This window comes from Salvelinus namaycush, unplaced genomic scaffold (assembly GCF_016432855.1).
Source record: "Salvelinus namaycush isolate Seneca unplaced genomic scaffold, SaNama_1.0 Scaffold1969, whole genome shotgun sequence".
In the NCBI taxonomy this organism is placed as follows: Eukaryota; Metazoa; Chordata; class Actinopteri; order Salmoniformes; family Salmonidae; genus Salvelinus; species Salvelinus namaycush.
The window spans coordinates 1-21,792 of NW_024058751.1; the positions used below are offsets into that span (position 1 = coordinate 1).

Sequence of the window (21,792 nt, forward strand, 5' to 3'; positions counted from 1 at the left end):
TGATCTCGTCTGTGGTTCTCAAGCGTTGTAAGTTGGTCTCCTGCTGTGTAATAGGATGATAGGCTTCGTCCAAATGGCACCCATGGAGTGCACTACTTTTTTTACCAGATTAATATGAACCCTGGTCAAAAGAAGTGCACTATACAGCGAGAATAAGTTGCCATTTTTAGGACGTAGCCTTGGGTCTGTTGCAGTGCAATCTAGCTGCAGACAGAGGGCCAGGGCAGCAGGGGCGGGGTAGTTGGTAGTTTAGGGTCGGCAGCGCTGGATGAAGCGAGGGTAGAGACACACGTCTCTGATGTGGTGTCTGTTCAGCAGCCAGGTTAGGAACCTCTCCAGGCCCAGCCCGTAGCCACCATGGGGACAGGTCCCATACTTCCTCTGGAAAACACAACGTTAACATTAGTAACACAACTAAAACCATCCCAAAACTACTCTCAACAGTTTGTGTGAGGGATGTGATCGGACAACAGGGAAAAACAAGAATGTGGCTAGTGGATAGGTCCGTTTCAATGATATACGACTTTGTGAAACTGACCGTGTCGATGATTACCCCGAGAGGCATTCTAAGCAGTGACAAAATCAGACTTGTGAAGCATGCCTCATTGTGTATTTGTAACAGTATAACTTTAAACCGTCCCTCGCCCCGACACGGGCGCGAACCAGGGACCCTCTGCACACATCAACAACGGTCGCCCACGAAGCATCGCTACCCATCGCTCCACAAAGGCCACGGCCCTTGCAGAGCAAGGGGCAACCCTACTTAAGTCTCAGAGCAAGTGACTTAACTGATTGAAATGCTACTAGCGCGTACCCGCTAACTAGCTAGCCATTTCACATCCGTTACATATTATTTCACTTGAGACGTATTGTGAAAGAGAAACGGTTTTTAATCAAAGTGTTGATTGTGAAACCAATGGAAACTGTGACCAGTTTTCCTTCAAATCACATGAGAGGCGACGCAATTTACTTTACCCAGGAGGGCGGAGGCGCCAACTAAAACTCTCTCGAATTTGAGTAAACATTGTAGAGGTAAGATAACTAGCTAGCTAGGAATGATAAACATTGTAGAGGTAAGATAACTAGCTAGCTAGGAATGATAAACATTGTAGAGGTAAGATAACTAGCTAGCTAGGAATGATAAACATTGTTGCTGTGGATGACTTTAGCTGTTAGTATAGCTAGCTATCTATTGCCCCGTTACATTTCATTACCCCGGTACTGTAATTATTTCGCCACCACGGCCTATTTATTGCCTTACCTCCCTAATTTACCTCATTTGCACACCCTGTATATATACTTTTCTATTGTGTTATTGACTGTACGTTTGTTTATGTGCAAAATAAAATACTGAACGGACAAGTGTAGTGTTTGTAATGCAAGATGGGGAGCACGTCTCTCATCAGAGATCAAATTTATTTTTGGGAGATAGCAAAATATGACCTTTTCATTCAAGACAGGATAAGGTGATAAAACATTTGTTTAATTACTTCTTCCTCAACTTGTTTCTAACTTTATAGCAAGTCAAGCTTGACTTAATAATTATAAAAAAAAAAACGCCATTACCATCACAATAAACTTAAACGGGAGGCAACAGTCGTGTAATATAAATTGGATTGACAGCCAACATGTATTATTTAACATTACTATTAAAATAGTACTCACTTAAAGGAGTGGGTAATTGTTTACAAGTTGCTAGCTATCCCATTTAGCCATCACCGAAAACCATTTTCTTCCTCTGTGGTTTGGTAACTTCCTGTTCTTTAAAGGACTAATGGGACTGAAGACGACGCTTCTTCTTCTGTGAGGTTATACGGCGGTTGGAATCCCATTTGTTGCATTACCGCCACCTACTAGACTGGAGTACAACTCCCTTACACTTTGCTTGATAGATAAAATGTAATAAATAATACCCTACCGTCTAACACTACACTCACTCATTTCAAAAGGGTATAAAATCAAATTGATACCACCCTAATCCACTAATTAAATTGATTTATTCCCTACCTCATATCATCCTGAAAGGATGGGACATCACCACTTAACACACCCTGTAACTCTGCTGTCAAGTCTGGCACACCCAAATACCTCTCTGCAGCTGCCACCACAACCTCCATTTTCTGTGACTTACATTCCATCCCTGCAGTACAGTTAATAGCCATTGCTATAAATACAAAAAATCCAATCTTACTGAACCTTATATCACTTTTTGGCTTATCCCTCTGTACTGGGTTATCTCTACTACTCCCCCTTAACCCATCTTCCTCTACTTTCTTCACTGCCTCAGCATATGACAACTTCTGCTCTACTCTAACCCTGGAAACCTCAACCTGCCTCTCTCGCACGGAACATTTCTGATCCCCAGCCCCATGGGCACCCCTACAATTAACACATTCCACTACTTTCCCCAATGCTACACATTCCTTTGTCTCATGCCCTTCTGCACACTTCTCACACCTTGGACCCTCCCTCCTACACACCGATGCCACATGCCCATAAGCTTGACACCTGTAACATCGTAATGTATTCAGCACATACACTCGTACAGGATAACTTATATATCCTAGCTTCACTTTGTCAGGCAAAGACTCAACTTCATAACTCAAAAGAACAGACAATGACTCTTCCGTTTCGCCCCTCTCGCCACCCTGTCTGAGTCGCATCAAACGACGAGCATCATAAACACCGGGAATCTTTCCCCTCAGCTGGTCAACGTTTATATCTACTGCTACCCCAGTTATCACTCCTTTCATTGGTGCCCTTTTCTTGAGAGCGAAACAATTCACTTTTCTTTCCCCCATTTGTGCACAAAATTTGAGAAATAAGTTTTATGTGCGTATGGAAAATTTCTGGGATTTCTTTTTTCAACTCATGAAACCAACACTTTACATGATACGCTTATATTTTTGTTCAGTGTACAATGACTTAAGACATTTAGTAGAAAGAAAATACATCTACCCTACCATTAAAAAAAATTATATTTTCTATTTTATAATTCTTCAAAGTAGCCACCCTTTGCCTTGATGACAGCTTTGCACACTCTTGGCTTTCTCTCAACCAGCTTCATGAGGAATGATTTTTCAACAGTATTGAAGGAGTTCCCACATATGCTGAGCACTTGTTGGCTGCTTTTCCTTCACTCTGTGGTCCAACTCATCCCAAACCATCTCAATTGGGTTGAGGTCGGGTGATTGTGGAGGCCAGGTCATCTGATGCACCACTCCATCACTCTCCTTCTTGGTCAAATGTCCATTGCTCGTGTTTCTTAGCCCAAGCAAGTCTCTTCTTCTTATTGGTGTCCTTTAGTTCTGGTTTCTTTGCAGCAAATCGAGCATGAAGGGCTGATTTACGCAGTCTACTATGAAATAGTTGATGTTGAGATGAATCTGTTACTTGAACTCTGTGAAGCATTTATTTGGGCTGCATTCTGAGGCTGGTAACTCTAATGAACTTATCCTGTGCAGCAGAGGTAACTCTGGGTCTTCCTTTCCTGTGGCGGTCCTCATGAGAGACAGTTTCATCACAGCGCTTGATGGTTTTTTGCAACTGCACTTGAAGTTGTTAATTGAAATGCATTCTAGGTGACTACCTCATGAAGCTGGTTGAGAGAATTGGTTGGGTTGATGTACATACCTGGTCAGTGCACCAGTATTAGAGGGTTGGGTAGATACCTGGTCAGTGTACCAGTATTAGGGGGTTGGGTAGATGTACATACCTGGTCAGTGTACCAGTATTAGAGGGTTGGGTAGATACCTGGTCAGTGTACCAGTATTAGAGGGTTGGGTAGATGTACATACCTGGTCAGTGTACCAGTATTAGAGGGTTGGGTAGATGTACATACCTGGTCAGTGTACCAGTATTAGAGGGTTGGGTAGATACCTGGTCAGTGTACCAGTAGTAAGGGGTTGGGTAGATGTACATACCTGGTCAGTGTACCAGTATTAGAGGGTTGGGTAGATGTACATACCTGGTCAGTGTACCAGTATTAGAGGGTTGGGTTGATGTACATACCTGGTCAGTGTACCAGTAGTAAGGGGTTGGGTAGATGTACATACCTGGTCAAAGTGTACCAGTATTAGAGGGTTGGGTAGATGTACATACCTGGTCAGTGTACCAGTATTAGAGGGTTGGGTAGATGTACATACCTGGTCAGTGTACCAGTATTAGAGGGTTGGGTAGATGTACATACCTGGTCAGTGTACCAGTATTAGAGGGTTGGGTTGATGTACATACCTGGTCAGTGTACCAGTATTAGAGGGTTGGGTAGATGTACATACCTGGTCAGTGTACCAGTATTAGAGGGTTGGGTAGATGTACATACCTGGTCAGTGTACCAGTATTAGAGGGTTGGGGTAGATACCTGGTCAGTGTACCAGTAGTAAGGGGTTGGGTAGATGTACATACCTGGTCAGTGTACCAGTATTAGAGGGTTGGGTAGATGTACATACCTGGTCAGTGTACCAGTATTAGAGGGTTGGGTAGATGTACATACCTGGTCAGTGTACCAGTATTAGAGGGTTGGGTAGATGTACATACCTGGTCAGTGTACCAGTATTAGAGGGTTGGGTAGATACCTGGTCAGTGTACAGTATTAGAGGGTTGGGTAGATGTACATACCTGGTCAGTGTACCAGTAGTAAGGGGTTGGGTAGATGTACATACCTGGTCAGTTACCAGTATTAGAGGGTTGGGGTAGATACCTGGTCAGTGTACCAGTATTAGAGGGTTGGGTAGATGTACGTACCTGGTCAGTGTACCAGTAGTAAGGGGTTGGGTCAATGCCTTCCCTCTTGTATCCCTCCAGCAGTTCCTCAGCATCCCAGATCCTCATAGACCCTCCTACTATCTCTCCAACATTAGGCATCAGCACATCCACCTGGGGAGAGGAGCAGCAGGGACAACAATAACAGTTATTTCACTGGATGAGAGGAGCAGCAGGGACAACAATAACAGTTATTTCACTGGAGAGAGGAGCAGCAGGGACAACAATGAGTTATTTCACTGGAGAGAGAGGAGCAGCAGGGACAACAATGAGTTATTTCACTGGAGAGAGGAGCAGCAGGGACAACAATGAGTTATTTCACTGGAGAGAGGAAGCAGCAGGGGGACAACAATAACAGTTATTTCACTGGAGAGAGGAGCAGCAGGGACACACAATAACAGTTATTTCACTGGAGAGAGGAGCAGCAGGACAACAATAACAGTTATTTCACTGGAGAGAGGAGCAGCAGGGACAACAATGAGTTTATTTCACTGGAGAGAGGAGCAGCAGGGACAACAATGAGTTGATTTCACTGGAGAGAGGAGCAGCGGGACAACAATGAGTTATTTCACTGGAGAGAGGAGCAGCAGGGACAAACAATAACAGTTATTTCACTGGAGAGAGGTAGCAGCAGGGACAACAATGAGTTATTTCACTGGAGAGAGGAGCAGCAGGGACAACAATGAGTTATTTCACTGGACGAGAGAGCGAGCAGCAGGACAACAAGGAGTTATTTCAATGGAGAGAGGAGCAGCAGGGACAACAATTAACAGTTATTTCACTGGAGAGAGGAGCAGCAGGGACAACAATAACAGTTATTTCACTGAGAGAGGAGCAGCAGGGACAACAATAACAGTTATTTCACTGGAGAGAGGAGCAGCAGGGACAACAATAACAGTCATTTTCACTGGAGAGAGGAGCAGCAGGGACAACAATGAGTTATTTCACTGGAGAGAGGAGCAGCAGGGACAACAATGAGTTATTTCACTGGAGAGAGGAGCAGCAGGGACAACAATAACAGTCATTTCACTGGAGAGAGGAGCAGCAGGGACAACAATAACAGTCATTTCACTGGAGAGAGGAGCAGCAGGGACAGATGGACGTGTCACCTGTAAAACTGCGAAGGGAGGGTGACTACAAACATGTGTAAAGTAAAGGTAAAGGAAACCCAGAATGTGATTCAGATCTTCTGCTCTGGTGGAAAGGGAACCCGGAGGGACGGGGCGGTTGCCTATGGATCCGCAGCCTTTTCCTATTCAGTATAAACTAAAATGCAAAACTGATTCTAGATCAGAACTCTGAAACATTTTTGAATACAGGCCTTGGAAAAGGGTGATGGTTCGGGTGAGGTAAGCTCTGATGAAGATGCAGTTTTTCAGGTCCGGGGTCACGGTTTCTGTGACGTAAGCTCTCTGCTGGTCAGGGACTCACCGACTCAGTGAGGCGTCGGTCCTCAGGACAGCGCTGCATGTAGAAGGACTTGATCTCAGCAGGGAAGCGACACAGCAGGATGGTCTCACCGATGGCATCAGTCATCAGCCTCTCTGGGGCCTCTGGGATGTCCTGAAACAAAAGGAGAGGGGTTTTATAACATCACAGTAACAGGAGCTGGACAAAGAGAAGGTCCACTGAACAATACATTGATGAGTAGGTAAACAGTTGGCGGCCATTTTCTCCTCCCCCTTCTCTTTACATTTACATTTTACATTTTAGTCATTTAGCAGACGCTCTTATCCAGAGCGACTTACAGTAGAGTGCATACACATTTTATTACATTTTTTACATACTGAGACAAGGATATCCCTACCGGCCAAACCCTCCCTAACCCGGACGACGCTATGCCAATTGTGCGTCGCCCCACGGACCTCCCGGTCGCGGCCGGCTGCGACAGAGCCTGGGCGCGAACCCAGACACTCTGGTGGCGCAGCTAGCACTGCGATGCAGTGCCCTAGACCACTGCGCCACCCGGGAGGCTCTTTGCGTATCTGTGCCAGTCTCCTCAACACAGATTAAACCTAGTGCTAGACTAAGAACCATATTAAAGTAGCAGTAATCCAGGACTAGACACAATCTGTGCCCAGGAAACCAGCACTAAATGTCCTAAAAACACAACCACAGGTTCATGCTAGCCAAAGATTCATTCTGGAGAGAGATAGTGATTAGATGGAGTGATTATAATTGACTGTGGTTCATGCCGACCCTAAACCATTTGTCAAATGTCATTTATTCATAGTCAAAATGTACCTCTCCGAACTCATAGTATGTCCCATCATCCTTTTTGATGTCATGCTCCTTCAGCCAGATGATGGCATCAGAGTAGTTGATCCTCTTGAAGGGCCTCTTGGGGGCCTTGAAGTCCTGGGGAGGTAAAGGACAGACCACATAAATCGGGTTCAGATTTTCACCACCACACTAACGATTTGAGGGAGGCGTTTTGAATGAGGTCAAAAAGAAAATTTGAATCTCAAATATAAATTTTTTTTTTTTTTAGATGAAATCTTTAAGAATACATCTACCTCAGTGATCAAGACCACGGGGGGGGGGGAGAGACTACCTGCATTGACCCTTTATTGCACTGACTCTATGCACACACTGGGCCCCAGCCACACACACACTAGGCCCTACCCACACACTAGGCCCTACCCACACACCCCCTGGGCCCTACCCGCACGCACACTGGGCCCTACCCGCACAACCCCTGGGCCCTACCCGCACGCACACTGGGCCCTACCCGCACGCACACTGGGCCCTACCCGCACGCACACTGGGCCCCAGCCACACACACACTGGGCCCTACCCGCACGCACACTGGGCCCTACCCGCACGCGCACTGGGCCCTACCCGCACGCGCACTGGGCCCTACCCGCACGCGCACTGGGCCCTACCCGCACTGGGCCCTACCCGCACTGGGCCCTAACCGCACGCACACTGGGCCCTACCCGCACTGGGCCCTACCCGCACTGGGCCCTACCCGCACGCACACTGGGCCCTACCCGCACGCACACTGGGCCCTACCCGCACGCACACTGGGCCCTACCCGCACGCACACTGGGCCCTACCCGCACGCACACTGGGCCTACCCGCACGCACACTGGGCCCTACCCGCACGCACACTGGGCCCTACCCGCACACCCCCTGGGCCCTACCCGCACGCACACTGGGCCCTACCCGCACGCACACTGGGCCCTACCCGCACACCCACTGGGCCCTACCCGCACACCCACTGGGCCCTACCCGCACCCCCACTGGGCCCTACCCGCACACACACTGGGCCCTACCCGCACACACACTGGGCCCTACCCACACTGGGCCCTACCCGCACGCACACTGGGCCCTACCCGCACACACACTGGGCCCTACCCGCACGCACACTGGGCCCTACCCGCACACCCCCTGGGCCCTACCCGCACACACACTGGGCCCTACCCGCACGCACACTGGGCCCTACCCGCACACACACTGGGCACTACCCGCACACACACTGGGCCCTACCCGCACGCACACTGGGCCCTACCCGCACTGGGCCCTACCCGCACACACACTGGGCCCTACCCGCACGCACACTAGGCCCTACCCACACACACACTGGGCCCTACCCACACTGGGCCCTACCCGCACCCACACTGGGCCCTACCCGCACTGGGCCCTACCCGCACGCACACTGGGCCCTACCCGCACGCACACTGGGCCCTACCCGCACGCACACTGGGCCCTACCCGCACACACACTGGGCCCTACCCGCACACACACTGGGCCCTACCCACACACTGGGCCCTACACACACACACACACTGGGCCCTACCCGCACGCACACTGGGCCCTACCCGCACGCACACTGGGCCCTACCCGCACGCACACTGGGCCCTACCCGCACGCACACTGGGCCCTACCCGCACGCACACTGGGCCCTACCCGCACGCACACTGGGCCCTACCCGCACACACACTGGGCCCTACCCGCACACACACTGGGCCCTACCCGCACACACACTGGGCCCTACCCGCACACACACTGGGCCCTACACACACACACACTGGGCCCTACACACACACACACTGGGCCCTACCCGCACACACACTGGGCCCTACCCACACACTGGGCCCTACCCACACACTGGGCCCTACCCACACACTGGGCCCTACCCACACACCCCCGCCCCAACACACACATACTACATACACCCTCGAATACTGACGCCACACACACTTTCACACTCACCACATACGCTGCTGCTACTGTTTATTATCCATCCTGTTGCCTAGTCAATTTATCTTTACCTATATCTACCTCAACTACCTCGTACCCCTGCACATCGACTCGGTACTGTTACTTCCTGTATAAATATCTCATTTTTACTCACTATTGTTTTTCACTGTATTTATTCCTCGTGTCACTATTTATATTTGTTATTATTTCATCTCATCATTAACTTAGGCATTGTTGAAAAAGGACCCGTAAGTATTTCACTGTTAGTCTATACCTGCTATCTACAAAGCATGTGACAAATACCATTTGTGAGAGAGAGAGAGAGCGAGTGAGAGAGAGAGAGAGCGAGTGAGAGAGAGTAAGTGAGAATAGCTGCAAAGAGCTCCTTATAAAACATCAGACGTACAGGGTTGACTTGGTAGAGTAGAGAAGCAGCAGGAGACTTCAGGACTCTGTCCACCACATCACACACCAGATCCTCCAGCCTGCTCAGTAGGTCCTCATAGGTCATGAAGGGGCACTCTGCCTCTATGTGAGTGTACCTACAGAGGAAGGGAGGAACATAGGGTCGGTGGTAAACAAACAGAACTCGAGGATTTCCTGAGAATATCCTGTAGAATGAAGGTATTTGCCATCAGAATACTGTAGGTAAAATAATACATTTGTTCTGGGTCACGTTCATTAGCGAACGCAATTGAAAAACTTTGCATCGGAAAACAAAAAAAGTGAATGTTTCTTATTGTACAAGTTCAGGTATTCCCTCCATGCTATAGTGCAGATTGGGTGCCTTAATGAATACCTCCCATCCATTCCAGTACTACTACTCACTCAGACAGGTGCCTACGGGTGCGGGACTGCTCAGCGCGGTAGGACTGAGCGATACAGAAGGTGTCTCCCAGGGCAGGGATACAGGTCTCCAGGTAGAGCTGAGAGGACTGGGTCAGGAACGCCTCTTCCCCAAAGTAGTTCAGGTTGAACAAGGTGGAACCTCCCTCCACCTGGGTCTGCACCAGGGTGGGTGGGGTGATCTGTGGGAAAACAAAAACACAAACAACAACATAGCTTTAGAATGGCTTTACATTTACAAAAGAGATCATTCTATACATATACACTACCGTTCAAAAGTTTGGGGTCACCTAGAAATGTCCTTGTTTTTGAAAGAAAAGCATTTTTTTTTGGTCCATTAAAATAACATAAAAATGATCTGAAATGCAGTGCAGACATTATTAATGTTGTAAATGACTATTGTAGCTGGAAACGGCAGATTTGTTAATGGAATATTTACATAGGCATACAGAGGCTCATTATCAGCAACCATCAGCAACCAGTTTGTGGGAATGTGAAATTAATGTAGGAGAATATAACACATTAGATCTGGTAAAATATACATGTTTTTTTCTTTTTGTATTTTTTTGTACCATCATCTTTGAAATGCAAGAGAAAGGCCATAATCTGATTTAGGACTCAAGGCTCAATTTAGGTTTTGGCCACTAGATGGCAGCAGTATGTGCAAAGTTTTAGACTGATCCAATGAACCATTGCATTTCTGTTCAACATGTTATATCAAGTCTGCCTAATTGGTCAATATATACATTTTGAAGTACATAATTGTGCACTCTCAAACAATAGCATGGTATGTTTTCTTTATGTAATACATGTATCACTAGCCACTTTAAACTATGCACTTTTATGTTTATATACCCTACATTACTCATCTCATATGTATATACTGTACTCTATACCATCTACTGCATCTTGCCTATGCCGTTCTGTACCATCACTCATTCATATATCTTTATGTACATATTCTTTATCCCTTTACACTTGTGTGTATAAGGTAGTAGTTGTGGAATTGTTAGGTTAGATTACTCATTGGTTATTACTGCATTGTCGGAACTAGAAGCACAAGCATTTCGCTACACTCGCATTAACATCTGCTAACCATGTGTATGTGACAAATAAAATTTGATTTGATTTTCAGTGTAATAGCTACTGTAAATTGGACAGTGCAGTTAGATTAACAAGAATTTAAGCTTTCTGCCAATATCAGATATGTCTATGTCCTGGGAAATTTTCTTGTTACTTACAACGTCATGCTAATCGCATTAGCGCACGTTAGCTCAACCGTCCCGAGGGTGGGACACCGATCTGTAGAGATCCTTAAGACGATATATGATTAAATAAGTCACAAAGATGTTTAAACATGCACAAGGATGACAATATAGAATTATTCACGATTCAAACCTAATCTATAAAATCAGCAATAGCAATAAGAACCCAAAGACAGCAGGTGATGGACATTACAGTATATATATATACTATAAAAAGAGATCAGAAACATGGAAAGATTGTGATGTACCCACATGTTAAATAGAATCTCCATCCTGTTGTATCTGTGTGGATAGGTACTACTTTTTACTGTACCTCATGGTATCCGCGGTTGAAGAAGTGGTCCCTGAAGCACTGTGTGACAGTGGAGCGGACCCGGAGGATCTTGGACACGTTCTCCCCACGGATCATCATGTGTCTGTTGTTGAGCTGAACGTCCACATCGGACTCCTCATTCAGCAGGTTGTCAGCTCCTCCAGCCGGCGCCAGACCCACCAGCTCCCAGAAGTCACAGGTCAGCTCATGACCTCCAGGGGCCTAGTGGAGGAGGAGAAGACAGGCAAGTCATAACAACGTTATTATAATTCATTAAAATGTAATACTAAATTGGGACCGATTTTCCCCCCCCGGGACACAGTTTAAGCCTAGTCACGGACAACAACAAAAAAATAGATTGGAGATTTTTCATTGAACATGTCAAAGATTAGGCTTAATCTGGGTCTGGGAAACTTGACCATATATGTGTATGCTAAACTTGAAACAATAATGGATATTAATTGGAGGAATGTTTACCTGTTTTCCTTCTGGTACTTCTTTCACTGTCCCATACAGAGCCACTGTGCTTTCAGTGGACAGCACCAAGGCATTGTAGCACTGACACTATAAAACGGTGACAAAGGGCCAAAAACATATTAGAAAAGAATAAGAGGAGAATTTTTTAATTTTTTAATTTAAAAGTGGTGCCATAAAAAAAAGTATATCATAACATTTTGATCGTATTTAAAAAAAAAATTAAACAGAATTGAGTTTTAAAAAGAGAGCAAAAAAAAAGAAAAAAAAAGTACCAATTTATCGTTGAGAACACACTGCAGGAAACCAGTTCCATCTCTCAGCACGATGAACAGCAGGTTCTTTCCTAGCAAGAGAATAGCACACACGCTATAAGCCTCTCTCATTCATGCAAAGAACTCTAAAATATATTTGGGAAAAAATACAAATATGAGGGATTGTGGAAGTGATGCAGACAATTACATTGATGGAAGCTACAACCTGCAATATTTAAGCTGATATTATATTTTAGCGCCAGTCTGCACGTTTAAACTAAAACAATGTAACTAATAATGGCATCTTTATGCTTTCGTTAATAAAATAATGATAAAAATACTCTTTCAAAATGCTGATGTTTATTTAGCTATGGATCCATAACGAATTACTATGGGAATAAATATCACTGAATTACAGAATGATTGGAAAAAAGTTCTCTAATGAAGGTAAACAAATTGTCGCCTACTGGAAAATACTCTTTCAAACACACACGGTCACGTTGTACAGCGCCTTTATGACTAGTAGCAGCTAGCTGGACAATAGACTTGCCTAGAAGGAGGGTAGGGGGAGAATTCTATCGTCAAATGTATTTCTTAGTTAGGTTGGCTGTAACACAACCGGCCGTGATTGGTTGCAATTTCAGTTTAACATTAAGAAATGTTATGCTCTTAGTGTAACCTTTATTTAACTAAGCAAGTCAGTTAATAAGAACAAATTCTTATTTACAAGGACAGCCTACTCCTTCCTCCCCGGCAGGGAATTGAACCCCGGTCTCCCGCGTGCCCGCACAACACAGGGATTCTTTAGCTAAATAGCCCAGTACTGTAGCCTACTCCTGACCGGCACGTTGGTTGTACAGCGACATATTTTCCCGTTCCATCCTAATGGAAACCCAGAGGGTTTTTCATTTTCCTTGGAATAGAAACACCATAATATTAATCTAATTAATTAAGCAAAATTTCTTTAAAAAAAATCAGTCCCATATACAATGTTCTTACAAAAAAAGGTTTTAAATTCTCTAGTACAGCCACTATTGAAGGCTATCAAATGCCTCTCAAAGATGCCCTCTGGTGGTTAAACTAGCACTAACTAGCATTAATGGTACCAGTGGTTGGCACTTAAATAACGTGCCATAGAATTTTGCGGCACCATGCAAGCTGTGCCGCAGTACGCTGCAACTTTTAAAGGAAGAACCACTGTACCTAATTGGTTCCTCGAGATAACGTTACCTCATCTGATGTTGTAACGTTAGCTAGCTAGCAGTCTGACTAACTTTGTTAGCCAGCTAATTTTCACACCATAAACTCAATTAATGTGTCTCAAAATTTCTCTGGCTAGCTCTAACGGATAACTCAATCCAGCTACTGTAGCAAGATAACAGTACTTAACATTGCTAACAATTCTTGTCCCACCACACTTACTCTCTCAACTCAAACTTTCCAAATGCCAGTTTTTCCAGTTACAGCTCATGAAGTACGCTTCATCATCAAATCAAAGCTGCCTTTCCACTCTGCGCTGACTTCCAGAGCGCGGCGCTGATGCTGTAACTAGCAAGTTGGTTGTCTCTTCAGTCGCGTGCTGCATTCTGTTAGGTGAATGACTGGCGGAGCGCAGGCTCGAGCCTTGGCTACAGACATAATTGCTTCAAACATGTATCACTGGTTCGCTTACAGCCATTAGTGACCCAAACGCGGATATTAGAACCCCCCCCCCCCCCCCCAAAAAAACAGAATCAAGTACTTTAACTATTTGGCGAATTTCGCCAAAAGGTAACTGGTTTGCCTCTCTGTGTTAAGCTAAAAATAAATATTCAAATGTTACATTTTGTTGCCTGTTTTGCATGTTATTTCGACATTAATACGTGTCACATATCAGTTTGCAAACAATGTAAAACATTTTTATAATTCAGTTAAAAAAGCTGCATACAAACAAGGTTGCTTTCTTGAGTAAGGCAGCTTAAAAATGCAGGTGTTTCATCCTAGCTCAGTGCTTTCTGTGGTGGTGGGGAAGCCAGGGAAAAATACGAAGCGTAGAGGTTGTAATGTTCTCTAGTGATTGGCTGTGATTGGCTCAGTGTTCTGTCACTCAAGGGGACACTACGACACCGCAAAATCTATGGGGAGAGCTAAAAAATTCAAGCCCCTTGGGTGCTGCCATAGTTACATTAGAAGTGCCCATCCAAGAAGGCTCAAAGGTCATTGGCCACAGATAAAATTACGTCAAATCACATTATATCTACAGTAGCTTTGATTGGACTGATCATGTCAACGTTAGGGCTGTTGCTGTGTCAAATTCCACGTGACCATGGCCTCCCGAGAGGCCCAGCGGTCTAAGGCACTGCTTTGCAGTACTAGAGGCATCACTACAGACCTGGGTTCGATCCCGGGCTGTGTTGCAGCCGGCCGCAACCGGGAGACCCATGAGGCAGCGAACAATTGGCCCAGCATCGTCCGGATTAGGGGAGGGGTTTGGCCGGCCGGGATGTTCTTGTCCCATTGCGCTCTAGCGACTCCTTGTCGCGGGCCGGGCAAATGCCAGTTGTATGGTGTTTCCTCCGACACATTGGTGTGGCTGGCTTCCGGGTTAAGCAAGCAGTGTGTCAAGAAGCAGTGCGGCTTGGCTGGGTCGTGTTTTCGGAAGACGCATTGGCTCTCGACCTTCGCCTCTCCCGAGTCCGTACAAGAGTTGCAGAGATGGGACAAGACTGTAACTACCAATTGGATTTCACGCAATATTGGGGAGAAAAAGGGGTAGGAAAAAAACAACTACTCACCACATGTTATACACTGCAGTGCTAGCTGTAGCTGTAGCTTTCAGTACTACATTCATTCTCTGATCCCTTGATTGGGTGGACAACATGTCAGTTAATGCTGCAAGAGCTCCGATAGGTTGGAGGTGGTCCTCCGGAAGCTGTCATAATTACTGTGTAAGTCTATGGAAGGAAGTGAGAACCATGAACCTCCTAGGTTTTGTATTTAAGTCAATGTACCCAGAGGAGGACGGAAGCTAGCTGTCCTCCGGCTACACCATGTTGCTACCCTACAAAGTGCTGATGAGACTACTGTGAACTTTCATTGAAAAACAGTGTGTTTTAATCAATTATTTGGTGATGTGAAAATATTTAGTTTAAAAATGATAATTTTTAGTATAGTAATTTTAGTATAAAAATGATTTTTTACAAAATGATAGTCCTCCCCTTCCTCCTCTGAGGAGCCTCCACAGAAATGCAGCTGCCAGAACGTCTTATATTAACTGAGAAAACCACAGTATGTGGTTAAAACTTATTTCCTCGTTTCGGGGTTCATCAGTGAAGGTAACACGTGATGCTTGAGCTGATGCAAGGACGAACAACCGAACGCACAAATGGTTCTGACCAGTGTGCAACAAAAGTAAGCAAGGTTGCTATGGAAATTACCCAAGATGCGCTGTGATTTCGATGCTAAATATCATAACTTAGATTAAAGATTTTTTTTTAAATTACGTGCAACTTTTACAAGTTTTGAATCACAGAGTATTCATGTTCATAACATTATGTACACAGTGTTGCAGAAACTTTTCAGTTCTGTTTTCTGGGTCACGGAACACATTTTTGGTGGATAGCTAGCTGTACCCATTGACTTCCAGTCTTTGCTACCTTTATCTTCCTTCATACTGGACTTTCTACAATCCTCACCTTGTTTTCTCATTCGGTGCACCCAGCCAAACACCTTCACTCTCTCCCCCCGGAGAGGCTCCAGCTGATAGATTTTAACCTTTTGGGAAAGTGTTGATTCAATTTCAATATTTAAACACAATGGAAAACCAAAAAATTCCACTCTTATTTCCAAAGATGAGGAGTTTCTGACAGGATGCTGACTAAAGAGAATATAGTGGATCTGACCGTTTTGGGCTCTGGAAGGCTGGAGTCATTCTCAATGGTGACTTTCTTAGCTCCGTCCAGGTTCTTCTCTCGTCTCTCAGAATCCTCTGCCTTCAAAATCAAAGTTGAAAATAATTTACATAAATTGCCGCTTACATACACTACTGCTACCTGTGAGCAGTGAGTATACAGTTTATGGCCGAAGACAATAGTGTGTATAATTATAATGGTGCATCCTATTCCCTACATAGTGCACTACTTTTGACCAGAGGTAGCGCACTATATGGGGGGATAGGGTGCCATTTCCGCCTTCCCACGTACCTCCTTTTTGTCTTTGGAGTCGCTCTTCATCTGCTCTCTAGCAAATAACTTTTTCACATTTTTCTTCTGTGTCTTGGAGATCACTGCCCAACGCTAGATTAATAGGAGAAACAAAAATCAGTAAGTGAAACGAAAATGAAAAAATGTGTTTGTGTTTTGACTTGTTTTTTTGATTGCTTGTTGTAACCATCTACCTCTCCTTCCTTCTGAGAATCCACATAGATGGTTGGGAATGGTTCTTTTCCAGCAAATATCAATGCCTGTGAAATCCACATAGCTGTTGTTACAGCACTTAACAGTGATTTATTCCAAGGGGATCGTAGACATATCAATTCTGTTGAATGGGTGTAATAATGAAAAACAAACAGACAACACTGATTCCTCTTACCCTCAATGAGGTCTTGAAAGGCTTCTGTTCTGTTCCATCACCGTCCTGGTCATTTCCCTCTTTGTCAGACACATACAGTTCACCTGGAAAAAAGTGAAAGCACTGTAATACTTGATCTTGCATGCCTGTCATTTCCTCTAAACCTAGCTTGACATGTTCAGTTATCATTCCCGATGCTAAATCCCATATTTGACATCCCACTACGTTGCCTATTTCACCCACTCAAAGGTTGGAGCTACAGTGCATTGGGAAAGTATTCAGACCCCTGGACTTTTCCCACATTTTGTTACGTTACAGCCCTATTCTAGAATTGATTCAATTGTATTCCCTCCTCAATCAACACACAATACCCCATAATGACAAGACAAAAACTTTATTTTTATTTTTTATGTTTGCACATTTATTAAAATATAAAATACTGAAATATCACATTTACATAAGTATTCAGACCCTTTACGAAGCACTTTGTTGAAGCACCTTCGGCAGCCTCCAGTCTTATTGGGTATGATGCTACAAGCTTGGCACACCTGTATTTGGCAAGTTTCTCCCATTCTTCCCTGCAGATCCTCTCAAGCTCTGTTGGATGGGGAGCGTCCCTGCACAGCTATATTCTGGTCTCGCCAGAGATGTACTTAAACTTCTAAAACCCTGTTTTCGCTTTTTGCTTTGTTATTATGCGGTATTGTGTATATATTGATGAGGGGGGGAAATATATTTACTCAACTTTAGAATAAGGCTGTAACGTAACAAAATGTGGGAAAAGTCAAGGCGTCTGAATACTTTCCGAACGCACTGTGTGTACACATTGTGGAGTTGAGAATATCAGCTAGGTACAGGTATGACAGAAATGAAAAAGGCACTAAAACAAACAAAATGCTTAACTAGCTTTTTTTTTAGCTAGTTAGACAGTGAAGATACGGTTGTGCTATCGGTGGGCTCCCGAGTGGCACAGCGGTCTAAGGCTCTGCATCTCAGTGCTAGAGGCGTCCGTCCCTACAGACCCTGATTCGATCCCGGGCTGTATCACAACCGGCCATGATTGGGAGTCGCATAGGGCGGTGCACACTTGGCCCAGCGTCGTCCGGGTTAGGGGAGGGTTTGGCCAGGGTAGGCCGTCATTGTAAAAAAAAAAATTTGTTCTTAACTGACTTGCCTAGTTAAATAAAGGTTCAATTTAAAAAATAAAAAAAAAGTATGCAAGCTAACTAGCAACACCGGTCTGATGCAACACTTGACACATTATTTCAGCATTGTATATATAGTAGCTAGCTACATAACGTTACACAATGAGTTTACCTGCAGGTTTCGTTGCCTTCTCCGCCATATCCATGTAGAAATTGTATCAAATCTGTATATTTTAATGAAATACTAGCTAGCTAATAATAATACTGAAAAGAACCGGCCTTTGCTTCTCCCGTTGGTTTGTGTGCTCACGTATGATTATCTGCGCATACAACTTCCGAAAAGGTCGTGAACGTTGATTGGTTACGGTGTGCAGTAAATTGAACGCGGATTGGTTCACAGTTCCTGACAGTCATTGTAGTCACGCCCTGACATGATGAAAGGACCATATCTGGTGTGTTATTGGACCATAGAGATGTATGGAGCTAAGAGATGATGAGGCTATATATGATTCATGCATATTTAATTCAATCCATTACATCGTGCATATATTGTTGCAGAATCCATTTGAATCTATTAATGTCCATACATTAAATTAAATAAAAAATGTTCTTTGGTACACTTCCCGTACAAAAAAAAAAGATTGCAGTTTCAAAATTGCTGTCGACTTGTATTTTAGAAGCAGTAATTGCAGAAATGCAGTTATACCACCCTCTGACTGAAATATTTTTTCGTAAGGGTTGTTCTCGGAGCTACTGATGGGCAAATCTGAATAAATGTTTTGTATGTTTGCCATTCAGAGTGAGAATGGGCAAGACAAAATATTTTTGTGTCTTTGAACGAGGTATGGTAGTAGGTACCAGGCGCACCGGTTTGTGTCAAGAAGTGCAATGCTTTTGGGTTTTTCACGCTCAACAGTTTCCCGTGTGTATCAAGAATGGTCCACCACCCAAAGGACATCCAGCCAATTTGACACAACTGTGGGAAACATTGGAGTCAACATGGGCCAGCATCCCTGTGGACTGCTTTTGACACATTGTAGAGTTCATACCCCAATGAATTGAGGCTGTTCTGAGGGCAAAAAGGGGGTGCAACTCAATATTAGGAAGGTGTTCCTAATGTTTTGTACACTCTGTATGTACAGTGCAGTCAGAAAGAATTCAGACCCCTTGACTTTTTCCACATTTTGTTACGTTACAGCCTTATTATAAAATTGATAAAATTGTTTCCCCCCCACTCATAAGATCTACACACTATACCCCAAAATGACAAAGCAGAAACAGGTTTAGAGATTTTAGCAAATGTGTACACAAAAAAAATGGAAATACCACATTTACATAAGTATTCAGACCCTTAACTCAGTACTTTGTTGAAGCACCTTTGGCAGTGATTACAGCCTCCAGTCTTCTTGGGTAGGACGCTACAAGCTTGGCACACCTGTATTTGGGGAGTTTCATCAATGCTGCAGACATTTTTTGGTACCCTTCCCCAGGTCTGTACCTCGACACAATCCTGTCTCGGGAGCTCTACAGACTATTCCTTCGACCTCATGGCTTGGTTTTTGCTCTGACATGCACTGTCAATTGTGGAACCTTTTATATATCCCCCTTGGCATTTTTCCTATTTTGTTGCATTACAACCAATAATTTAAATATATTTTTTATTTGGATTTCATGTAATGGACAAACACAAAATAGTCCAAATTGATGAAGTGAAATTAAAAAAGGTTGTTTAAAAAAATACAAAAACGGAAAAGTGGTGCGTGCAGATGTATTCACCCCCTTTGCTATGAAGCCCCTAAATAAGATCTGGTGCAACCAATTACCTTCAGAAGTCACATAATAAGTTAAATAAAGTCCACCTGTGTGCAATCTAAGTGTCACAATCTGTCACATGATCTCAGCATATATACACACCTGTTCTGAAAGGCCCAAGAGTCTGCAACACCACTAAGCAAGAAGCACCACCAAGCAAGCGGCACCATGAAGACCAAGGAGCTCTCCAAACAGATCAGGGACAAAGCTATGGAGAAGTACAGATCAGGGTTGGGTTATAAAAAAACATCAGAAACATTGAACATCCCACGGAGCACCATTAAATCCATTATTATAAATTGGAAAGAATATGGCACCACAACAAACCTGCCAAGAGAAGGCCGCCCACCAAAACTCACGGACCAGGCAAGGAGGGCATTAATCGGAGAGGCAACAAAGAGACCAAAGATAACCCTGAAGGAGCTGGAAAGCTCCACAGTGGAGATCGGAATATCTGTCCATTGGACCACTTTAAGCCGTACACTCCACAGAGCTGGGCTTTACGGAAAGAGGGGCCAGAAAAAAAGCCATTGGTCAGATGAGACAAACATTTAGCTTTAGGGCCATCAAGGAAAATGTCCGGCACAAACCAAACACCTCTCATCACCCCGAGAACACCATCCCCTCAGTGAAGCATGGTTATGACAGCATCATGCTGTGGGGATGTTTTTCAGCAGCAGGGACTGGGAGACTAGTCAGAATTGAAGGAATGTTGTATGGTGCTAAATACAGGGAAATTCTTGAGGGAAACCTCTCTGTCTTCCAAAGATTTGAGACTGGGACGGAGGTTCACCTTCCAGCAGGACAATGACCCTAAGCATACTGTTCAAGCAACACTCGAGACATTTAAATGTCTTGGAATGGCCTAGTCAAAGCCCAGACCTCAATCCTATTGAGAATCTGTGGTATGACTTAAAGATTGCTGTGCACCAGCGGAACCCATCCAACTTGAAGGAGCTGGAGCATTTTTTTTCTTGAAGAATGGGGAAAAATCCCAGTGGCTAGATGTGCCAAGCTTAGAGACATACCCCAAGAGACTTTCAGCTGTAATTGCTGCAAAACGTGGCTCTACAAAGTATTGACTTTGGGGGGGTGAATAGTTATGCATGCTCAAGTTCTGTTTTTTTGTCTTATTTCTTGTTTGTTTCACATTAGAAAATATTTTGCATTTTCAAAGTGGTAGGCATGTTGTGTAAATCAAATGAGACAAACCCCCCCCCAAAAAATTCATTTTAATTCCAGGTTGTAAGACAACAAAATAGGAAAAATACCAAGGGGGGTGAATACTTTCACAAGCCACTGAAGACAGGTGTGCCTTTCCAAATCATGTCCAATCAAGTTGTAGAAACATCTCAAAGATGATCAATGGAAAGAGGATGCATCTCTGCTCAATTTCGAGTCTCATAGCAAAGGGTCTGAATATTTATTTACGGTATCTATTTTTGTAAAAACTTTTAATACATTTGCAAAACATTTAAAAACCTGTTTTCGCTTTGTCATTATTGGATATTGTGTGTATTTTGATGAGGACAAAAAAAACAACATGCAATCTATTTTAGAATAAGGCTGTAACATAACAAAATGTGGAAAAAGTGAAGAGTTCTGAACAATTTCCAAATGCACTGTATGTATATATAACACTATCTAAAAGAAATGCACACACACACACAGCCCTAGCATATATGCATTATAAGCCAATTCAATGGAGACTGGAGAGTGAGTCAGTTTACATTCTCTCTCAGATCATAAATATGTTCAGATCTTAATAATTTTGTGTTTAGAGATTGCCTGGAACATGAAAACAATATATAAAGAACCCCCCCCCCCCCCCCCCCCCCCCACACACACACACCTAGAGTATATGCAGTATAAACATGTAATCACTACTTCCAGTGTGAAGGAAATCTGGAGCTTTTGTTCAGCTGATATTCAATACCTCGTGATAAGCTGCTGACCTTTTTATCTACCGAGTGTTCTCATCCGTAATCGCCACAGCTGTATACATCCCTCCACAAGCCAACACCACGTTGGCATTCAACAAACTGTATGGGGCCATAAACAAACTAGAGGCAGCATCTCTGGTGGGCAAAGACTAACGGAGGGAGACTTAATAAAACCATTCTCACACACACACACACACACACACACACACACACACACACACACAC

At 44.3% G+C, this 21,792-nt stretch overlaps 1 protein-coding gene across 1 annotated transcript; it reads right to left on the reverse strand.

The window, feature by feature from the left end:
• Nucleotides 1-235: 235 nt before the first annotated feature.
• On the reverse strand, nt 236-18,131 carry LOC120037890 (asparagine--tRNA ligase, cytoplasmic-like). Its single transcript, XM_038983856.1, has 15 exons — nt 17,985-18,131; nt 16,689-16,771; nt 16,495-16,560; nt 16,301-16,393; nt 16,001-16,090; nt 15,794-15,872; nt 12,141-12,211; nt 11,869-11,955; nt 11,392-11,613; nt 9,796-9,995; nt 9,374-9,509; nt 7,006-7,119; nt 6,193-6,324; nt 4,744-4,875; nt 236-381 (listed from the first exon to the last, which is right to left on the reverse strand). Exons 1-15 carry the CDS (start codon nt 18,016-18,018, stop codon nt 250-252), a joined length of 1,671 nt encoding a protein of 556 aa, XP_038839784.1. The 5' UTR covers nt 18,019-18,131; the 3' UTR covers nt 236-249.
• Between the last annotated feature and the right edge of the window lie 3,661 nt (nt 18,132-21,792).

What these genes read in the sequence shown, in the direction of transcription:
- LOC120037890 (XM_038983856.1), bottom strand. Translation starts at nt 18,018, where the DNA reads ATGGATATGGCGGAGAAGGCAACGAAACCTGCAG. An exon ending in CTTTCAAGACCTCATTGAGG is followed by an intron (nt 16,561 to 16,688) that starts GTAAGAGGAATC and finishes TGGATTTCACAG; the next exon opens with GCATTGATATTTGCTGGAAA. An exon ending in ACCGACGCCTCACTGAGTCG is followed by an intron (nt 4,876 to 6,192) that starts GTGAGTCCCTGA and finishes TCCTCTCCCCAG; the next exon opens with GTGGATGTGCTGATGCCTAA.